The following is a 19,487-nucleotide window of genomic DNA, read 5'->3' on the forward strand; positions in this document are numbered from 1 at the left end:
CTGCTATAGGACTATCCGCAGATTAATTTCTTAAGACCTACCCACGATACGGGGCGAGAACTACCGGTAGTATGAAGGGGATATGTCGTAGGGCTTAGGTCACGTGGTGACCTAGAGCACAGACCATATAATTGAGGGGTCACCTTTATCTTCTATAGCTTCTTCTATCTTCTAGCTAAGACGTCGACCTTCTGACCTTTGAGACCAATCGTTCAGCTGCACCCCTCATTAACATTAACGACTGCTTCATCCTGCTATGGCTTGACACCGCAGTATTTACCCCCGCCAGCTCCCAGTCCTCTCCCACCATGTCGTCGCCCATCCCCATCACAATCTTCACCGGCTTCCTGGGCTCAGGCAAGACCACGCTCCTGCTGAACCTCCTCCCGCAACTGCGGGCCCAGAATCCCAGCTACAAGCTCGCGCTCCTCAAGAACGAGTTCGGCGACCTGGCCATCGACTCGCAGCTGGCGTCCGCGTCGGCGATCACGGGCGTGCGTGAGCTGCTCAACGGCTGTATCTGCTGCAACCTGGTCGGGCAGCTGGACTCCGCCCTGCGGGAGCTGGCGGCGCAGGAGCAGCCGGACCGGATCGTCGTCGAGACGTCGGGATCGGCGTTCCCGGCCACGCTGGCCATGGAGGTCAACCGGCTGGCGCGGGAGACGCGGGGCGCGTACGTGCTCGACGGCGTGGTGGCCGTCATCGACGTGGAGAACTGGGCGGGCTACACGGATACGAGCTACACGGCGCGCATCCAGGCGCGGTATACGGACCTGGTGGTGTTTAACAAGTGGGAGGGGGTGGCTGCGGGGAGGATGGATGAGTGTCTGGATCGGCTGGGGGATCTGGAGGTCCAGGTTGCGTGGGTGAAGAGTGATCGGGGGAGGGTGCCGGTGGATGTTGTGTTTGGGATTGATGGAGGGCTGGCGAGGACGTTGGGGCAGGGGGGAGCGGAGGAGAAGGAGGGGCATGCGCACAAGCATGAGCACGGGAAGGGAGGCGAGAAGGGACATCAGAGCGAGGTCGAGGTGCTGTCTGTTACGCTTGAGGCGGAGGCTGGGGCCGTCGTGGATTCGGGGAAGCTGGAGAAGCTGCTGAAGACTGCGCCGAAGGACGAGGTCTATCGGATCAAAGCCGTGCTGACGGCCTCTTCCCGCATTGCGTCTACGGACGACAACTCGGAGCCTGCAGCTGCGGGAGCGGGAAGGTATATCCTCAATTGGGCCTTTGGGCGCTGGACGTGTACGCCGATGCAGAGCGAGGAGCACGAGTCGAGTAACGGAGTTGTGTTGCGACTGACCATGATACTGGCGCGCTTCGAAAGCACGAAGTGGAAGAAGAGGATAGAGACTGGCGGCTTCGTCGAATTATATGGCGACCAGAAGGGCTCAGTGAAAGTCGAAAAGATCGCATGATGTACGATGATACTGGCGCGCTTCGCGAGCAAAAAGTAGAAGAAGAGGATAGAGACCGGCGGCTACATCGAATTATATGGCGGCCAGCAGAAGGGTTCCTTGAAAGTCGAAAATATCGCATCATGTATGATGGTATGATTTACGAACGATGATAGAAGAGATCGACACCGATTCGCATCGCTGGTGAGTCTCGCCAAGACGGCATTCTGGGGGAACACAATCAGCATTGTAGAAGACACATAGAAGTCTGCAAACATCTACCGCGTCTTGGTCTCTCGAATTTCCTTCTGGTGGCATCTGACTCATGATTCATCTCTGCTCTTGCATTCCATACGCCTGTCAAAACGTTTCTTGTTTATTTCCTCTCACACGCGAAGAATGCACACCTTAAGCGAGGCTGCTCTCCTATTCCGCGCCAACATTCCACACCCACACCTCCAAACAGTATATAAAGTGGCCATCTCCAGGCAGTCAGTAGCTTTCTCTTCCTCGTCCGTCTCTTTCGTCCCAACCACACTCTTTTAAAGTGCGCCAAAAAAAAGGGAACAAGCCAGTCACTCTTTCAGTAATCTTCCGCTGTTCGGCTTCCTCTCGCAACGTTCACGCTTCACGCTCCTTCTATTCTAAGCAACAGCTCGTTCAAAATGGTACACGCATCGTAAGCCCGCGTCGAGAAGCGCTTGAACGCGTCGTCCCATCCGCTTCCCCCCCCCGGCTGATCAAGTCTCTTAGGTCCGCAGCCAGATGGGTGGCCATCGTGGCCTTCACCCCCCTCGTCTTGGGCCAGACTTACATCCTTGACCCAATCACCACGGCAATTTGCGACCCTGCTCTGGGCTACTGCCCGACTGAGCCGACAGCTACTCCTTCGGCTACTCCTTCGGCACCTCTGACTCTGCCATGTAACCCAGAACTCGGGTATTGCCCGGGCTTGTCGTCGTCGACTCTACCTCTACCTCTGGCTCCATCTCCATCTTGCAACCCGGAACTCGGGTATTGCCCAGGCTTGCCTTCGTCGGTTCCGGCTGTCCCTCTACCTTGTGACCCAGAGCTAGGGTACTGCCCTCTTCCACCCGGAGCAGTAAGTAGCCTCCTTGTACATGCGCCAGATCTCCAAGCTGACGCATCCCCACTAGACATCGACCATCGGGATACCGGGCATCGAGACACCGGGCATCGAGACATCCGCCATTAGCGCCGGGACCACCAGCGCGCTTAGCAGCAGCGAAGCCCCCGTGCCCACCGCCGTGCCCACCATGTCAGAGGCACCCTGCATCTGTCTCGTCTACCCATGCGAATGTGACGCCGCGGCCTCCACCATGTACACCACCGTGGTCCACACCATCACCTCCTGCCCGGCATCCGTCACTGACTGCCCCTACGGCTCAACGACCCAATCCGTCGTCCCTCTGCCTACCTTCACCCCCTGCGCCAGCGCCGAAGAGTGCCAGGCACAAGATGACGCCTGCCGCACCGCGCCCAACGCCAACCAATCCTACTGCGCGGCCCAGCTCGCCGAGTGCCTCAGCCAGCACCCGGAGGCCCCGACGACCGAGGCCCTGCACACGACCATCTACACGACCCAGTACGTCGACGTCTGCCCCACGGGCCTCACGACCAAGACGTACACCCTCACCAACACCTGCACCAGGACCGAGTGCCAGCAGCCGACCACCCACCCCGCCAACTTCGCCGAGACGACCAAGGTGTGCACCGCCTGCCCGGGCCAGCCCACCCTGACCGTCACCTGCCCCATCACCAGCACCGCCCTCTACACCAACGGGACGTCCCCCCCGGGCACGCCCGTCCCGGCCCCGGCCCCGGCCGCCACCCCCTGCAACGGCGCCAACTGCCCTCCTGCCGGCTCTGCCCCGGCTTGCAACGGCGCCAACTGCCCCCCTGCCGGCTCTGCTCCGGCTTGCAACGGCGCCAACTGCCCCCCTGCCGGCTCTGCTACGACCACCGGCACCGGGCCGTACATGACCGCTGGCGCAGCGAAGGGCTTCGCCGCCGAGAAGGCGAGCGTGCTGGCCGTCATGGGCGGAGTGATTGGTGTCTTCGCGTGGGGTCTGTAGGGCAATCGACCGGATAGTCGAATAGGGTATTATTCATTCCCTCTGATCGATCGATCCATTGGTTGGTTGGTTGGTTGGTTAGTTAACTGGTGGGGGTTTTTTTTCTCTTCTTCTTTTTTTACTCTCTTTCTAAATTGAATCAAGAGTCAAGTCAGTCAGTCAGTCTGTTTGCAGTAGTTGATTGCATTTGGAGGTCTTGTTTCCCCTTTTCCCTTTTTTCCCCCCCCTTTTTTCTTCTTCCCTTTTTTCTTCTCTCGTCGGGTCCTGGTGTATGCTGTATTCGTTATGGGGCGCGCCGTTGTGCTCGTGCTCGTGGTCGTGGTCGTGCATTCTGGGGTCAGGTCCAGGAGGGGTGTTACGTTCGTTTTGGGCGGGTCGGAGGTCAAAGTGGCGGCGGGGGCGGTGCCTTTGCTCTGCCCATCTTCGGGCCTAGGGTGTTTTTTTTTTATATATAAGAGGGTGATATGAATTGAGATGTGTGTTTTTTTTTAAGAAAAAATTCCTCTTTTTTACAGGTGAGAAGTCAAATGAATGAAGCATCTTTTTTCTTTTCTTTTTTTTCTCTTTTTTTTTTGACCTACAGTTTTTAAACCGGGAGCGTTTGAGAGCTGCGTGCGTGTGAACTCCGAATGTCATGAAGGACATTTGTCGGCCGAGAAAGGCTGCCCAGGCGTGGTGGTCCTGCGGTGGCAATCTAGCTCATGCATGCAGACCTTCGAAGAGTGGAGGGAGACATCACATCTTATCGGATCCCAGTCCCGGCATCGGTCTGCTCAGTGGCTTGGCTGCTGCCATACGCGACCTCCTCGTAGCCGTCGACGCCAAACTTCTCCCTCAAGGCCTTGATGCTGCCCTCCTCCAGGGAGCCCCCGAACACGAGCTCCAGCTCCCCAAAGTAGTTCGGCCCTTCCCCCACCTTCACGAAGCCGATGCTCTCGAATAGTGCGATGCTCTTCTCATTCTTGCTCCCAATCTTGACTTTCAGCTGCGATAGCTTCGTCGTCGGCTTCCTCTCGATGCTCCTCCTCGTCGTCCTCCTCGGCGTCGTCGTCTGTCCGTCCTCGTCCTCGTCCCCGTCCCCGCCCCCGAACTCGGCGAGGATGGACGAGAGGTGCGTCGTGATGTACTGCATGAATGCGAGTATGGCGGCGCGGCCGTAGCCTTGTCGGCGACGGGAGGTCGGGGCGATCATCAGCTCCAGCTCGCCGATGACCCCTTCGTCGTCGTCGTTGTCGTCGTCCTCGTCAGCCGGACTCAGGAAGAGGTTGACGTCGCCGATCATCTGGGCGGGGCCGTCGAAGGTGCCGGGTTGGATGGGGCTGAGGCTAGTGATGGTGGTAATGGTGGTGGCGGCGCTTGGTGGTGGTGATGGGAGAGGGAGACAGGCGATGAAGGTCAGCTTGTCGCCGTCACTGCGCCAGCTTTTTTGCATGGCGTATTCTTCCATGAGGGAGAGGGGCTCGGAGGCCGTCTCGGCTTGGATTTTCTGGTGTCGTTCGTTAGTGGTGGACTTTTCGTCGGGCTGGCTGCTGGTGAGGGGAGTGAACGGGGACTGGAAAGGGGGGGAGGAGGAGGAGGAGGAGGAGGAAGGAGGCTTGCTTCATCTTTCATCCACTCGTGGTATGTCGGTACATGTGAAGCTTCGTAGGGGACTAGAAGGACGGAAGAGGTTGATATGGCTAGATGCAAAACGTGACGAGTTAGAGCGATGAGGACGAACGATGAAAGAAAGGCCTTGAAGCAGAAGCTCTAGAAATTCAAACCAACATTCATGAAACGAAGCAAGCAGAGACTTGGGATAACAAGACACGTCGAAGAGAGCAGATGATATTCCTCGGCCAATTCAGCCTCCGTACCAGCTTGGATAGAAGAGGAATCTTTCTTTCTTGGCTGCCTCCCGAAGTCATGTTATGTCATTTTTGCGCACTTGGAAGCCGTCAAGCGCTATAATTTTTATATATATCGATATCAGACTGAATTGAGAGAGATGAAGCCTACCTGTGTTTTTATTGATCAACATCTTGTGGTGTAGGAGAAGTTGCTTGTTTGTGTGTATGTATGAGCATCTGTCTGCAGGAGGGGGATGAATTTCGTCGAAGTGGGCCTCACTTCACGACCCCCCACGTGATTGTATCTCGTTTAAAACCCCAACGACAAGACAACACTCCAGTCTCCCTCCTTACTCTTCTGCACCTCGCCTAGAGTCTGCCGATATCCGTTGGCAGCGCTTCTATATAACTCCGGTACTATTATATCTATTGTCTTGTGGATAAATCTGAGATTCATGGTGTTGTAAAAAGAGCTACCTACCGGCGTACGCTGCAGACGTTCTCGCACTCACCGAGTTGATATAATGGAGTGCATCAAGAACGGCTGATATTAACTAATGGGAAAGAAAAAAATCTTGCTTCTTCGTACTGAACTGATTCCAGGCGGCCGATTTACTCTGTAAGTGAGTCCCCCAGGTGGAAGCAATGCGGCTGGATCTGATCAAGGCATCAATGAAGAAGACCCTCGGATTTGTTAATAATGAGACTGGAGCTGGAGCTGCGTAGTATCTACCCGCGTAAATCTCTGGTTGTTGTTTTTCATTCGTTCTAAAATATGCTGTAGTAGTTTTAAAGTCGCTCATATTTTGCCTTTTAGGCACGCTAGCTTGCTTACTCCGCTTCGCTGTCGAGAATGTCCTCTAGTCTATCTATACCTATGCATGATTTTCGTTCGCTTTGCTTCGTCGCGAAGCGGCGCCGGCAGATAAACAAGTAAACAAAGACAATATAGATACGACCATGATTGAAATTGCATAGATCCCGCTTCGGATATAGTCGGCCTAGACTCGGATCAATAACAGGAGGCTTGCTCACCTTTGAACTTGTACCCTAGGTATTCTCAACTACGTACATGCCCAACCTGGAACCCGCGAGCATTTTCCAGGCTCATTTCTGCTTCCACGATTCATATTTTGCATACTTGCAACTATTAATCACACCGATTCGAAGAGATCGTACATCTAGTATGAATTTACATCTCAATGTGAAAGGTTCAAGGGCCATCTCTATCCACTCATTCCACGACCATCATACCCACTCATTCCAACTCTTTACTTTTGACAACACTCTCACCCCGCTGCAATCCATTTAAATATCTCCGGTACATCTTGCTTCACCTTAGCTCGAGCAGAGATCTCATAGGCGCTTAAAGACATTCTACATCACATCTTCAATTTCGAGCACCTAGGTTTCGACTGTACTATTCGACACACAGAACATCCTCAACTTCGACACTTTTCGAGTCTATGTAAGCACTCTTTAACATTACTTCATTCCTCTTACGCCCGCTCACTAACGAAACTTAGCAAGACCACACATCTGACCAAAACATAACCTTCCCAACCCAGCCGCCCAGCATGGCAACCAAGAAGGCTCAGAAGGCCCTACCAGCAAAGCCAACGAAAGGCAAAGCACCCATCAAGAAGAGCCCTCCACAAACAACGGCCCACAAAGCCCCGAAGAGACGGCGAGCTGCCTCACCCAAACCCAAAGAGCCAATTCCGATATGGGACGTGGGTCTCAGTTCCCAAGCTGCCCGCGAGCGAAAGCGATTCAGGCTCTCCCGTACATCCCTTCACGACGACCTCGATGAGGATCACATCGCCCAGCAAGCCAGCCTACTAATGGGCGAGAGCAAAAACAGTTGGGGTGTGCCAGAGCGGAGCCCAATCGAGGCTTCGAGACGTCCACGGCAGAAGGGCCGAAGCATCAGGAGATTGCGAGGCGGCGGGGTGGCAGATGCCGAGACGGCGTACCTGGCCATGTTTGAGGACATGCAAGCCGAGCGAGCTCCCCCCCGCCGACCGAACTGCCCGTCGCGCTCTCCGATACTCCGAATCCCACTCGAGGTTCGGGAGGAGATCTACGCATACCTGCTCATCTATCCCTCGCCCATCCAGGTGATGGCTGACTGGACGACGTTGGAGCGCAACCCCTCCGCCTCCGCCGTCGACCACTCCCTGCTGTTGGTATCCAGGCAGTTCGGGGCCGAAGCCACCAGCTTCATCTACCGCAATAACACCTTCCAATCACTCATCCGCAAGCCCGCGACTGCCGTCCTCCCTCGCTTCGGCACGCCCATGACACTTCCCACCAGCTTCCACTCTCTCCTCCGGAAGATCGAGATCGATTGTACAAAGGCCTGCTGGGACATGGCGTGGCACGAGAGAGCAGCGAAGGGACTGGATCGTCTCGTCACGGCAGGGGCGGTGATCAACACCATGACTGTGATGCTCGTTCCCCAACGCGTCGGCATGTCGAGCACCGCGCTCGAAGACGAAGCCAGCCCCGTGACGTTCGCGGACTTCTTGTGGTACCCTGGCCCCTTCATGAGAGCAGTCTGCAGACTGGCGCCCAAGAAGTTGGTCGTCGTGGTCAAGAAGACTAGCAAGAAGAGATTGGGAATGGAGCTCGATCTGACCTATCTTCGCGTCGGCACCGTGGAGGATAATCTCATGGCCAATGAGGAAACGCTCAAAATCAGGAAGGCTAGGTCAGGTACCTTGAAGAAGGAGTTGGTGGGATTCAAGGATCGCTTCGAGGAGATATTTGAGGATGATGAGTGCGCCGTTCGCGAAGGGAAGTGCTGGTTGATATCTACTGGCAACGGGGGAATAATGGGTGGCGGTACTCTGTAGCATGGCTCAGTTTTCACTTTTCGAAAAAGAATGTAGTTTTTTTTTTTTTTTTTTTTTTTTTTCCTACGATTGCCGTTTAACAAGAATACCCAAAGGAAGGGAGCGAGCGGCCTGAGCCCGGCCCACTTCTTGTTCGTTCCGAATCAACTGTCTACAATTTGGACACTTGATATCCCGTTGTCTTACGCGCCGATAGCGAGCCTTGGCCTGGACATGATTACAGAGATACTCATTGTTTTCACAATGACCGCAGCAAAGTTCAAAAGCCGGCAGGTCACCTTGTCCAAATCAAGGACATTGCACAGACTTGATCGAGCTGAGAGCAGGCTCTCTCCAAATCTATCAATTCCGTAGCTCCAAGCGGGCTGCGCACCGCATACCGCTGCAACTAGGCTTGATCAAGCCGACAAAAACAAAAATGAACTCAATAGCTGAATAGCAACTTTAACACGGAATCGAAGAAAGATCAAGAATATCGACCTTCTCAGGAAAAGTACAATCATCAGAAATGTAAAGAGTGAGGAAGGTGTTATTTGGAGGGAAAGGGGTAAAACCCAGCTAGATATACGTGTGCTAGTTTATACTTATCGTGCCTTTTAATAGGCAACCAACTAACTGTCTATAGAGAGCAGCTTCTTAATACCTAAAAGACCCGAAAAACAGAAAAGCTGAAAAAGCGCAAAAGTTCTTGCGATTCAGGCTATCATTTACTGGATGTTTGAGATCTTATTCATCCATGAATTATGTACGGGGAACCTGCGAATTGATTGTGACTAACGCAACTGTAGTAAGCAATTGCTTGCTTTGACTCTCGTTTCTTCGAACAAACGCTATTTAACGCAGACCAAAAGTAACGCCTTGAAATGACGATCGAAGCGGTGACGAGGTTGAATTGTCGAATATTTTTTAAAAAATACAGTTTATACGTACGAAACGACAGACTTTGACGTGGGAGGAAATGAAGATTTACGACGGCTGGCGAGCCGATATGGGAATGGGTAGGGACTCGAATGCGTTGCTCACGCTCCGACCCCGAGTCCCCTCCCTTCGTGGAGAGACCTCGTCTCTTCCATCCCTATGTCTCTCCAATTTCCCAGTAGTGAGTGTATTTACTTAATATGGAGGTTATGCCAGCAGTTTTTCTGCATGTAGGGGAGTGCTTCAACCAAATGACATAAAACCTGTACGATACTTTGTATAACAGAGAGAAGCGGGATGACAACAAGAATATCAAATTAAACAAATTTTCGCTTCAAGAGATAAATGAGCAAAGAATGCACGTGTAAACTGACCTTGGACACCCCGATTGTATGGCTATGTGCTACCCATTACCTGGACGAGGTTTTCAGCAAGGGCATCACCCAGCTGTATTTCCCCGGTCATGTACTTTTACAGAGGATTTCATACGCTCGTCGAATTCCTTCTTTCCAAACAATTCGTCATCTTCGATTGCCAGAAGTCTTTTCATATCAATGGTTTGCGCTTCGAATAATCCAAAAATGTATTTTCTGCGACCAGAGACTGTGTTATAGACTTGGGATGTATTTTTACAGTCTCTCTCTTTCTCTCTGAGCATTCTCAAGGCACGCATAGAGCCACTGTGGCAAGCTTTCATTCTTGTGTTTTTTCGCTATGCAGAATAATGAGAAGCACCATCTCTCGCGCAAGACATTTCTGAATCCGGGGTCTTTGCGAAACTGGGAAAATTAGTATGATGAATGGATGTGAGCCTAATCTATTGATTTATGCAAGATTGTATTTGGGGAAATGATTAGCAGATGCTGGCGAGTGACAAGAACCAGAGCAGCAATCCCAAGCGTATCATCTGGTGTGAGATATAACCAAGGGTTGCCCAACAATTTAATATGCTCTAACCTTTATTGGAGAGCACGAAACCACCATGGCAGGATTTTCTTAACCTGTTTCATTCAATCACCAGTACCATAGCGGAATTTTCGTGGACGCCCTAACGCCCCTGAAATGCTTATCCGCCCCTGACCCAGAACTCCGTCCTTATACTGCAGGTACCGATAAATCCTCGTGCCACCCTTGAGCCCTTCTGCTTCAGTTATCGCCAGCGTCCCCACTGACCATCTTTCGCAGCTCGTACTCCTTCGTGAACTCTCGACTCAGAGTCTCCATTTCAGCGACCAACTCCTTGCAGCATTTCACCAGTGCCTCTTTTGGCGAAACTGTGCCATCGGTTTGTACGCGGAGCTCGAACTTGGCGAAGAGAGGGTGTGGGATTTTGTAGCCGGCGAACAAGACATGGGGGTCTTTGACGAGATGCGCGCGGAGGATGTTGGCAAGTGTGTGGTCTTCCTTGTTGAATGTGAACACCGAGCTATCGGAGGTACCTGTGGTAGTCAGTTATTGCACTTTGAGGTCTGTAGGATGCTAGAAGGGAGGCTGCCTAGTACGTACGGGTATCTGCTGCCTCGGAGACCTTCTTCTCGCCTTCTCCGAGAATGAACAACTCGAATCTGTTAGGCGCTTTAGCTTGGTCTTTAGCTTGGTCTTCTGAAAAATCGAGCGCGGTCTTAAAGACTCCGTTCCATCAAAGACCTTTTTGCATAGCCAGCTAAAGTAATAAGGCGACAAACCTGTCTGGGGCGTTCATCTTTGCGACTTCAGATGCGTAATTCTCTGCGAGAAACTTGGCAAACTTCTCCCGTGATGTCGAGGGAAACTTTCAGGTTACAATTTCAGTGGGGAAATGATTGACGGTCCCTTTGTTGACGTCGAACGCTGGCCCTGAAAATATATTCTTGACGCCAGCCTGAGCTCGGGGCGATCAATTGAGGCTCTACGGGTAGGCTAGTCTAGTCGGAGCTAAGCCCCGGCCCGACCTTATTCCGCATGGCGGGGTATCTACCTCTAAATTCAATTGCCGAGGAAAGATCTCGAGTGTTACTGAGTCTGGAATGCGATGGCATGCCTTTGGATACGGCTGGTAATATTTTGGGGAATCCAATCTGACTATTCTATCTGACCTCTTCAAAATGGCGACTAATCACTACGAAGATCTCAGATCGCAATATCAATGGACTCACAAACCTCTCATCGCGTCCGCTCCCATGCGGATGATAGCGACCTGTCCTCTCGCCCTTGCCGTATCCCGAGCAGGAGGTCTGGGATTTCTCGGTGCAGGCACCGATGTATCTACTCTACCAAACCTACTATCCGAAGCCAAAACTGCCCTTGAAGCCTCTCCGGTACCAAAGAGCTCCGAAGATATTCTGCCTATTGGCGTTGGCTTCATATGTTGGGGAGCCGACCTTCCATTAGCTCTTTCGGCGATCGAAAGTGCTCCTCTAAAACCGGCAGCAGCATGGCTTTTTGCACCAAGAGATAACGAGGAGCTTGTCAGGTGGACAGAGGGTATTCGCAAGGCTAGCAACGAAAAGACCAAGATCTGGATCCAGGTCGGTACCGTAGCGGCCGCACTTGAAGCTGCCAGGACATGCAATCCAGATGTCTTGGTTATCCAAGGTGCTGATGCAGGTGGCCATGGACTTGTCCAGTCCAGTTCCCTCATTGCTCTGTTTCCAGAATGCCAAGATGCGTTGGTCGGCGCAGGATTCAAAAGTATACCGCTCATTGCCACAGGAGGTATCATGGACGGGAGAGGAGTGGCTGCTGCGTTGACCCTGGGAGCAAGTGGTGTGTGTATGGGAACTCGATTCCTGGCTAGTCCTGAAGCTGTAATTAGCGAAGGATACAGAAAAGCTGTGGTTGAAGCTTCCGATGGAGGAGTGACGACTGCGAGAACAACCGTATACGACAAAGCGAGAGGGACACACGGCTGGCCTGATACTTACAATGCGAGGGGGGTACTGAATCAGAGTTTTTGGGATAGTCAAAGGGGAATGAGCGAGGAGGAGAACAGGAAGCTGTACGAGGAAGCTGTGCAGATGGGCGATGAGGGCTGGGGCGAGAAGGGAAGGATGACAACGTATGCAGGGGCAGGTGTGGGACTGGCCACGAAGGTTATGCCAGCTGGTGAAATAGTCCAAGAAGTCTTGAGAGACTATATAGAGCGCCTTGGAGAGATAAGTAGCCAATTTTTGAGTGTGCAGTAATACAGGCTTCGGTTTCGCGATATAGCATACGCCGTCAATCTATCTTCATGCAAGCAGGAACATGTCCATAAAAATCGAGGCTCATAGGGAGAAAAGTAACTGGAAGCTGCCACGCCTCATTTAAATCGGCCTCCAGCTCTTCTAGATGATGCTGTACTGTTGCCTATTGTCAGAATCCAGATTCTCCCTGACCATAAATTAAAGTAAACAAGTCCCGTCTTGGCGCCTGCCAATCTCGTGCCAACAACTCCTCTTCCGGGGCCCATGATAGGCTTTAGCTATAAACCTGGCGATAGCACCAGAGGAAGGCGATAATTTTCCAAGTCAAAATGTTCCGCATCGCGCAACGAATACTTGCCCATCTTAACGAGCGACGCCGGCTCCATTCTGAGAAAGTCGCTCCATCTCGCTTAAACAAGCAACCCGTGCCACCCCGGCTGCGTACTTTACGGCAACGCAAAGGCAGCAGTGCGGCACCAGGGAATTTGTAAGATGTTCCTAGGGAGAGAGAAAGGAACTGTAATCTGTTTTGATGCTCTCCATTCTCAAATCCATGCTTTAGAAAACTGCTCATGCTATCAAGACAGTCGAGCTATGTCCACGCCCGCTCGCTCTTCTCTGCCATCTACCAACGAAACCCTCGTCTCGTTGTCAATGATGACGTGAGTCAGCTGTTTTTTGAAATCGAATCCAATTTGGTTCAAATATCCAAGGTAGATGGTATTGGCTCCAGGATTTCAATTGGCCTTGAAGGCCATGTCTTCGGCTCTGTTGTATTGCTCGTCTGCGCTGCTGGCATCTTGCCAATCAACCTTCGCCGATCGAGACTATCCAGCGACTCTTGAACTGGTTGATGAACCCGTCATGGACAACAACGAGTCGGCCAAGGAATAGCGTAGTCTTCGAATTGCAATAGCCGCCAATCGTGTAAGAGAACACTTCAAAGAGCTGTTGAGATGGATCTCTCTCGCGCTGAGTCTCCTCCCCAGGATTGAGAGACTATGTTAGGAAATGCTTCACGCTGATCAAGTACTGTGATCTGTTGTATGTTCCAAGCGGAATATACACAGACTCTCCAGGTCCGGGTTTCGAAACAATTCTGGTCCATTCACTCTAAGCGCCTTAACTGATATTATCGAAATCAATAGCCTTCAGGGCTGGAACCATGCTAAGGCCCGTACGACGTTGAGTTGGCGCCATCTTGGTTTTCTCCCCAGAGAAGAACTTGGGGTAAAAAGGCAGTGAGAGTGGAAGTTGTATGTTGAAGGAGACTTCGAGGTGAGCTCAGGGCCGGCAGAGAGAGTGCAGGTTATGTGTTGTAAAGAAGAATCCGGTTAGAGGACGCAGTAAGAGTGGAACTTGTGTGTTGCAAAAGAAGCCGGTTGGAGGAGGCAGTAAGAGCGGATGTTATTTGTTGTAGAAGAAGAAAGGGGAAGGGAAACGCTGCCTATGTATGCAAAATCTCAGTGGTCTCACTGCGCTCAATTCACCTAGATGCCACCGACAAGAACTCGTGCAACGAACTCTTTTCAAAAAATCCTGATCTGAAACCCGGCACTCATCCAGCTCACTCAGCTCTGCTCAAACATGAAAAAACATCTTATCCCAAGCTCTACACTCACCTATAACTTCAATAATAATTGCAAAGAGTAGTATGAATTATTACTTCTAAGGTTGTAACGTGGCAAATTAGCTTTCTCGCACCAGTAGAGCTCTTTTGAAAAACTTAGCTTTGGCTTTGGCTTCAGCTTTTCTCTCTCCCATTCATCGAAGGTGCTTTCCTTCTCTGATCATCTTTATATCTTTAGAATATTATTAAACGATCCATGTAAATACTTTTGATTTTTGACTACTAGCTTTGAATGAAGTAAGATAGAACAAGCTTAATGAGACGTAAATGAGACTTCTCGCTAGCCTCAAAGTAGTACATATACAAACGAAAGACATATTTCCCCTTAAGTAAGTGTAAGACATTTACGCCTTTTCTTAATTTCAATAAATATGCAGAAAAAATATTACAGAGCGAGTACTTCAGAAAAGCATCAAGATTATCAAATTCAAATTATATATTTATTCGTTAACGAAAAACTTTGGCTTCTAACATGTCATGAAAATAACTTGAGCTGAAATACATTTTGTACTTGTAATAGACGGTGTGTATATTTAGAACTTTCAAGTTGCTGAACCCGTGCTATGTAAGCTTGATACAACGTACGTACATCTTAGGTCAGGGTATATCCTTTAATCTCTTTTCCTTTTCCCTTTCACTCAAAACCAGTTATCAATCCAAGACTAAATCGCCATATTTCCCCCACCACTGCTCCTCTTCTAACGTACCTATCACTTTTGTTCTTCCTCCAAAACCTGCTCGAGCCCAAAATTATAAACTCATTGTCACAGTCATGCTATTACTATGCACCATCAGTACCGGCGGGCAGCCCCTACATAACACCTCCAAATCTCCCAGGTAAGTCGCACTCGCCTCCTCGCTCGCGCTAGTCCCCTCCACCGGAGACGGCAGTGTCGTGAACATAACTGCCGTGTGCTTACTCTTACTGCGCATTAATTCATTCAGGATCAGATGTTGAGCTCGACATGGCAGGTCGTTAAAGCTGAGGGGGACGCCCTGCGTCGAGTAGGTTGAGCCGCGGCGGGAACGAGTTTTATTGTCTGAGGGTTGGGGAGGAGGAGGCTCGGGGTCTTCGATGTGGGAGGGGAGCGCAGAAGAGGAGGTCGGGTTGTAAGCAGATGGAAGGCGGGTGTTCCGGCGAGGAGGTGGAGACGGCGTGTATGTGAACATTATTGAGGGACCGGGACCATCCTCAGTTGCGACCCGAGTCATAGGGACGGGCTTTGACGAGAATTTTGGCTGGGAAGCATGGCGAGAGAGAGGCGGACGTTCAGATTGGGCGGACAAAGGGCGAATGATCTTTGATGCGTCAGATTTTGGGGATTTCTGCTCCTTGAGCGAACCCGGTTTGCTACCCGTTTCCGAAGATGCTTTAAGGTTGGTCGTGAGGCCGGAGTTGGAGTTGGATTTCTTGTGTACAGCGTCGGAGTCTGTGCTCTTAATGTGAGGTACTGATGTGATCCCGTTGTTGCTCATAGGCAGAATCGATTTTCTTGGAACCCGGTCCGGGACTTTGACTTCTCGCTCTCCGGTCGATTTTTTGGAAGGTGGAGGACCTCTCATTGTGTCTCCATGACTTCTTCTCCTCTTTAATCTTGACCGCTCCGGAGACGGAGAATGGTGATCGGACTCGTAGTCATCCATATCTGCTTCCGACGCCGCTTCTGACGCCACTGCTTCGGAGTCACTGTCTTCGAGACCGCTGTCTGAGTCTTCACTGGCACTCATGTTGCCAGCCTTGAGAAGGCTGTCGGACAGTCGATGTGTCCTCATACCTAAGCTTACGCCTAGCTTTGTTAACCCACTCATTGTGTGCTTCCTTTTCGACTTCTTCAACAGTCTCCGAAGACCTAGGAATCGTTCAACTCTCTCCCCTCTGGGGCCTTGTTGAAAAGAAGCTTCAGGCCAGTTCGAACCAACAGTATAGATGCTAGCAATCTCTGACAGATCATCTGTCCCGGACGTCGGTCCTCGCTTGCCTCGAATTTTCTGCAGCTCGTCCCACCACTCCTGACCATTCAGGCATTCTTCGACCTCTTCTTCTGCTTCTTGACCGAGGCTCGACCCATTGACGATGATCTCGTAAGTTTTCAATTCACCAGAGGCTAGCCAGAAGACCAATACTTCTGCTTCTATTCTCAAATTCTCGAGCAACAACTGAACTCGACCTCGTTCTTCATCGACGTCGCTTTCGTACTCGACAAATACCGCAACTCGAAGTTTGTAGGCTTTCTTCCAGGCGGGGACTGTATTCAGGATAACACCGAGTTGCAGGATTAAAGTGTCTAAAATCCAGTTAGCCCAAAGCGCTGTCAGGAATGGGGAACTTACAAGTATCAAAGTTTGTTGTCAAAACATTCTGCTTATTTTCGTCTCCATCCCCGGCGATCTCTGCCGACATTTGAATCGGCCACAGGTCGATGTATTTTTTGGATCCTCCCTCAGCATGCGGAAATTCCAGTGAAGAGAAGCCCTTTGCAACGGCAACGTTAATCTGAAGTCTTAAGAGCAGATCCTCGAGAATCGTCACATAGCTCGTTACGGACATCATCGCTTCCGTTTTGCAGGTATCGGTCGGCAAAGTACCAGTCATCTTGGTCTCTTTGCTATCTTGTCGTGTAATGGCCCTCCGCTCGCCGTCAGAGGTGCTGGGCTCTGATGATTGAGGAGAGTCGATGTCAATCAGTGGCCTGTTTCTTCTCAAATCATCAAGATTGTAGAATCCGAGAACAGCGATGTTAGGTCTCATGCCACCGAGTCCTGAGTTTAGCACGATATTTCTAGCACCCCATTCAACTCCGGGGGAGACGGCAATGTTAACAAAAGCCTTGATCTTCGAGAAGTCAATGTATTTTGTCCACGCTGCTTGTTGTCTACGAGCTTCCGGGACAGAGCCGCCAAAGTTGTCGGTAACGATAACATGGCCGAGAATATATAACGAGCCTTTCTTCATTGAGTTGCAGAACTGGATCAGCTTATATTGTCGGCGAGGATCATTGACGAACAAGAGAATTTGAGGGCGCCAGAACTTCACATGCTCTTGTCTTAAGCGAAGAAGATACTTTCGGACTTGGTGGTAGATGAGATTCTGGGACACGTCTCCCCAGCTCTTTGGCGGACTTGTGTAGTGAATGATGAGAAATAAAATGACCAGGATACCGACGCAGGAAGCTGCGTAGAGGCCATCAACGAAGAACATGGCCACTGCTGAGACGATCGTCCCGATAAATGCGGTCTGCCAATTGAAGAAATGGAAGGATGGTCGGAAGTTTGGCGCTGAGCCGATCTTTAGAAGAAAGCAGGCCAAGTTCATCACCAAGAATGTCATCTATGTACGTTCGGTTAGTGTATGTGAAAAGAAATTTGCCAAGAACTTCGGAACAGTGAATGCATGCTTACAAGATAAGTCATTGTAACGAAAGATGCGATCTGATTCAGATCGCAGAGCATGGTGACCTGAGCCACAATGTATGTTGCAATGATTGCATACGTTGGCTCGTCGCCATTCTCCGTTCCCTGTCCAAAGATGGAGAACCCAGGGAGCAAGTTATCTCGCGCCAGTGCCTGCAGCAGCTTTGCTGACCCAATCACACCCATCAGCGTCGAGAAGAAAGCGCTTGCAAATTCGCCAGCCAGAATAACAAGACCAGAAACATTGGTATCTTGGATGACATTGGCGTTTCGGACGAATGACGAACGAGTGATGGTTGCAGCCATCGCCAATATTACAAGCGTGTACAGAACGAAAGTGGTACCGAGACCATAGAGCGTCCCTTTCGGGATCGACTTGCTGGGATTTTTGAGATCTCCAGACATACTGGCGCCTGCGAATATACCTCCAGTTGCGGGAAACAGAATGCCGAACAGATCTTGAAAGGTCTCCTTGCCACGAAGTTCTACGTCACAGGGCATCAGCCATGGTGATGATAAGGAGTTTCGGGGGACCATGGCCTGTGCCCAGGAGATCTTGAGAATTCCCAAGAAGGGAGAACGGGATTATATTATACTTACGACTTCCTGCAGCACCTTTCGTGAGCTGGGGCATCATGTTCCCCTTGAACGTGCGCCAGCTGAGACCAGTATAGTCGATACCCAGCTTCCTGCTTTCGAATGGCGAGACAACCAATGCAGAGAATGGAATGCTCAGCGTTGCAACTATGAGGATGACCAAAAGCCCGTTGGAAGCACGAGCGAAGATACTTGAGCCAGCAAGGCATATGGCTGTACAGAGTACCAAGACGACGGTTGACCAAAGATAAAGATACCACTGACTTTCGGGCATTATATTTGCCCAGTTGCCAGTGTTCGTTCCAAAGTTCAGTTTGAAGCAGTCAACAAGACCCACGGCATTCAAGCCGGTGTTGAAGACGAAACCCATGTAAAATACAACTCCTATTGATCCGCCGAACTCGGGTCCAAGAGACCTGGATATGAGGTAGTATGCTCCACCCTGGAAGATCAGGAAGTCAGTGAATTTTCGGAACTGGTGTCTCGGGAGTAGTCTCAGTCTCAGGAACAGACTGCCCATCGACACGTAAAAAGCTGCCTGGTCAACTTACTCCACGGACAGTTCCATTCGAAGCAATTGCGGAAAGGGAAAATGTGGTGATCAAGTTGATCGCATATGCCGAGATTAGCATTCCAAGAATACCCAGAACTCCACTTTGGCCTGTTGATTTGTTAATAGAATGGTAGAGCGCAAATGTATAGCAATCATGGATATGGTTGGTATTGGCCAAAGAAAGTCTTCGGACTGACCAAGGATAAAACCGAATCTCAAGAACATGAGAATACTGAGGACATTTAAACATGTCGGCACATAGACGCCAGAGAACATTCCCAGCTTTTCGTTGCCCCCAATGGGTCTTGGTCCCAGGCCGGCTTTGGGTGTTGATGTTTCCCCATTTGCCTTCTTGATTTCAACGGCATTGTTCATCTGGATTGTAGCCATCTCGTCTTCGTCTGCAGCGTTGGCTGCTGGGGACTTGGACCTCCTTCGCACCTCGGAGGAGCTCTCCCCTCCACAAAAGGTTGTAAGGTGCAGCAGCCGTTTCGTCAATGAATATTCGTGGGGGGGTGGGATCGAATTGTTCGTTGCTGGCTCGTAGGGGTTTTCTCCCCCCGGCGGTGCTCCATCATCGTTTGCCCCGTCCAGCAAGCCTGGGTGCTCTGGTTGCCCTGGTTCCACGGCCATGGATGATCGCCGGTGAAGCTCTCCGGTCGCATCGTGGGCGGTTCCGGAGTGGAAGTGTGAATGTTGATGCGACAGGGCCTTCCGGGCAGGACGCAAGGTGCCCGACATTGCTGCTTGCTGCTGGGATATCTCGCAATGCAAACGGCGTGAACTTCATAGGAAGCGTATGCGCTCCATGGTCATCTGAAGAGAAATGTATGATGTTGGCGGCGTATCCGCTGTGAGGTCCCTGGGCAGAACAAACTATTGTCAGTACCTACCCAGGTACCGGTATTGTCAGGCTTGTACCAGACGTCACTCGGCAAATTAGTCTGAAGACCCGTCGAGATCGACAACGCATCAGAGGAGAAGAGAAAACATATATAGGTACCATCTATCTCTATGTGTGTCTGTGTGTCTGGTCT

At 51.1% G+C, this 19,487-nt stretch overlaps 8 protein-coding genes across 8 annotated transcripts; 5 read left to right on the top strand and 3 right to left on the bottom strand.

Annotated features, from left to right (window-relative positions):
* Positions 1–308: 308 nt before the first annotated feature.
* L3040_007894 (uncharacterized protein) lies at positions 309–1,415 on the top strand (the record flags this gene model as incomplete). The annotated part of the gene is made up of 1 exon (XM_007295609.1): positions 309–1,415. The coding sequence occupies one exon, from the start codon at positions 309–311 to the stop codon at positions 1,413–1,415; it is 1,107 nt and encodes a 368-aa protein (XP_007295671.1).
* A 644-nt stretch (positions 1,416–2,059) lies between these two features.
* Positions 2,060–3,490, top strand: L3040_007895 (uncharacterized protein; the record flags this gene model as incomplete). Its single annotated transcript, XM_007295608.1, has 3 exons — positions 2,060–2,073; positions 2,148–2,496; positions 2,552–3,490. The coding sequence occupies 3 exons, from the start codon at positions 2,060–2,062 to the stop codon at positions 3,488–3,490; spliced, it is 1,302 nt and encodes a 433-aa protein (XP_007295670.1).
* Positions 3,491–4,232: 742 nt separating this feature from the next.
* On the bottom strand, positions 4,233–5,510 carry L3040_007896 (uncharacterized protein; the record flags this gene model as incomplete). Its single annotated transcript, XM_066154746.1, has 3 exons — positions 4,233–4,976; positions 5,123–5,169; positions 5,489–5,510. 3 exons carry the CDS (start codon positions 5,508–5,510, stop codon positions 4,233–4,235), a joined length of 813 nt encoding a protein of 270 aa, XP_066010646.1.
* Positions 5,511–6,896: 1,386 nt separating this feature from the next.
* On the top strand, positions 6,897–8,177 carry L3040_007897 (uncharacterized protein; the record flags this gene model as incomplete). The annotated part of the gene is made up of 1 exon (XM_007295606.1): positions 6,897–8,177. The coding sequence occupies one exon, from the start codon at positions 6,897–6,899 to the stop codon at positions 8,175–8,177; it is 1,281 nt and encodes a 426-aa protein (XP_007295668.1).
* Positions 8,178–10,241: 2,064 nt separating this feature from the next.
* Positions 10,242–10,797, bottom strand: L3040_007898 (uncharacterized protein; the record flags this gene model as incomplete). The annotated part of the gene is made up of 3 exons (XM_007295605.1): positions 10,242–10,534; positions 10,602–10,660; positions 10,781–10,797. 3 exons carry the CDS (start codon positions 10,795–10,797, stop codon positions 10,242–10,244), a joined length of 369 nt encoding a protein of 122 aa, XP_007295667.1.
* A 382-nt stretch (positions 10,798–11,179) lies between these two features.
* Positions 11,180–12,259, top strand: L3040_007899 (uncharacterized protein; the record flags this gene model as incomplete). Its single annotated transcript, XM_007295604.1, has 1 exon — positions 11,180–12,259. One exon carries the CDS (start codon positions 11,180–11,182, stop codon positions 12,257–12,259), a length of 1,080 nt encoding a protein of 359 aa, XP_007295666.1.
* Positions 12,260–12,588: 329 nt separating this feature from the next.
* On the top strand, positions 12,589–13,153 carry L3040_007900 (uncharacterized protein; the record flags this gene model as incomplete). The annotated part of the gene is made up of 3 exons (XM_066154747.1): positions 12,589–12,746; positions 12,843–12,921; positions 12,977–13,153. The coding sequence occupies 3 exons, from the start codon at positions 12,589–12,591 to the stop codon at positions 13,151–13,153; spliced, it is 414 nt and encodes a 137-aa protein (XP_066010647.1).
* A 1,486-nt stretch (positions 13,154–14,639) lies between these two features.
* On the bottom strand, positions 14,640–19,191 carry L3040_007901 (uncharacterized protein; the record flags this gene model as incomplete). The annotated part of the gene is made up of 7 exons (XM_066154748.1): positions 14,640–16,174; positions 16,221–17,217; positions 17,289–17,785; positions 17,901–18,110; positions 18,162–18,372; positions 18,449–18,558; positions 18,648–19,191. 7 exons carry the CDS (start codon positions 19,189–19,191, stop codon positions 14,640–14,642), a joined length of 4,104 nt encoding a protein of 1,367 aa, XP_066010648.1.
* Positions 19,192–19,487: the final 296 nt, after the last annotated feature.

Source organism: Drepanopeziza brunnea (genome assembly GCF_022702325.1).
Source record: "Drepanopeziza brunnea f. sp. 'multigermtubi' strain 214-2 chromosome Unknown ctg14, whole genome shotgun sequence".
In the NCBI taxonomy this organism is placed as follows: domain Eukaryota; kingdom Fungi; phylum Ascomycota; class Leotiomycetes; order Helotiales; family Drepanopezizaceae; genus Drepanopeziza; species Drepanopeziza brunnea.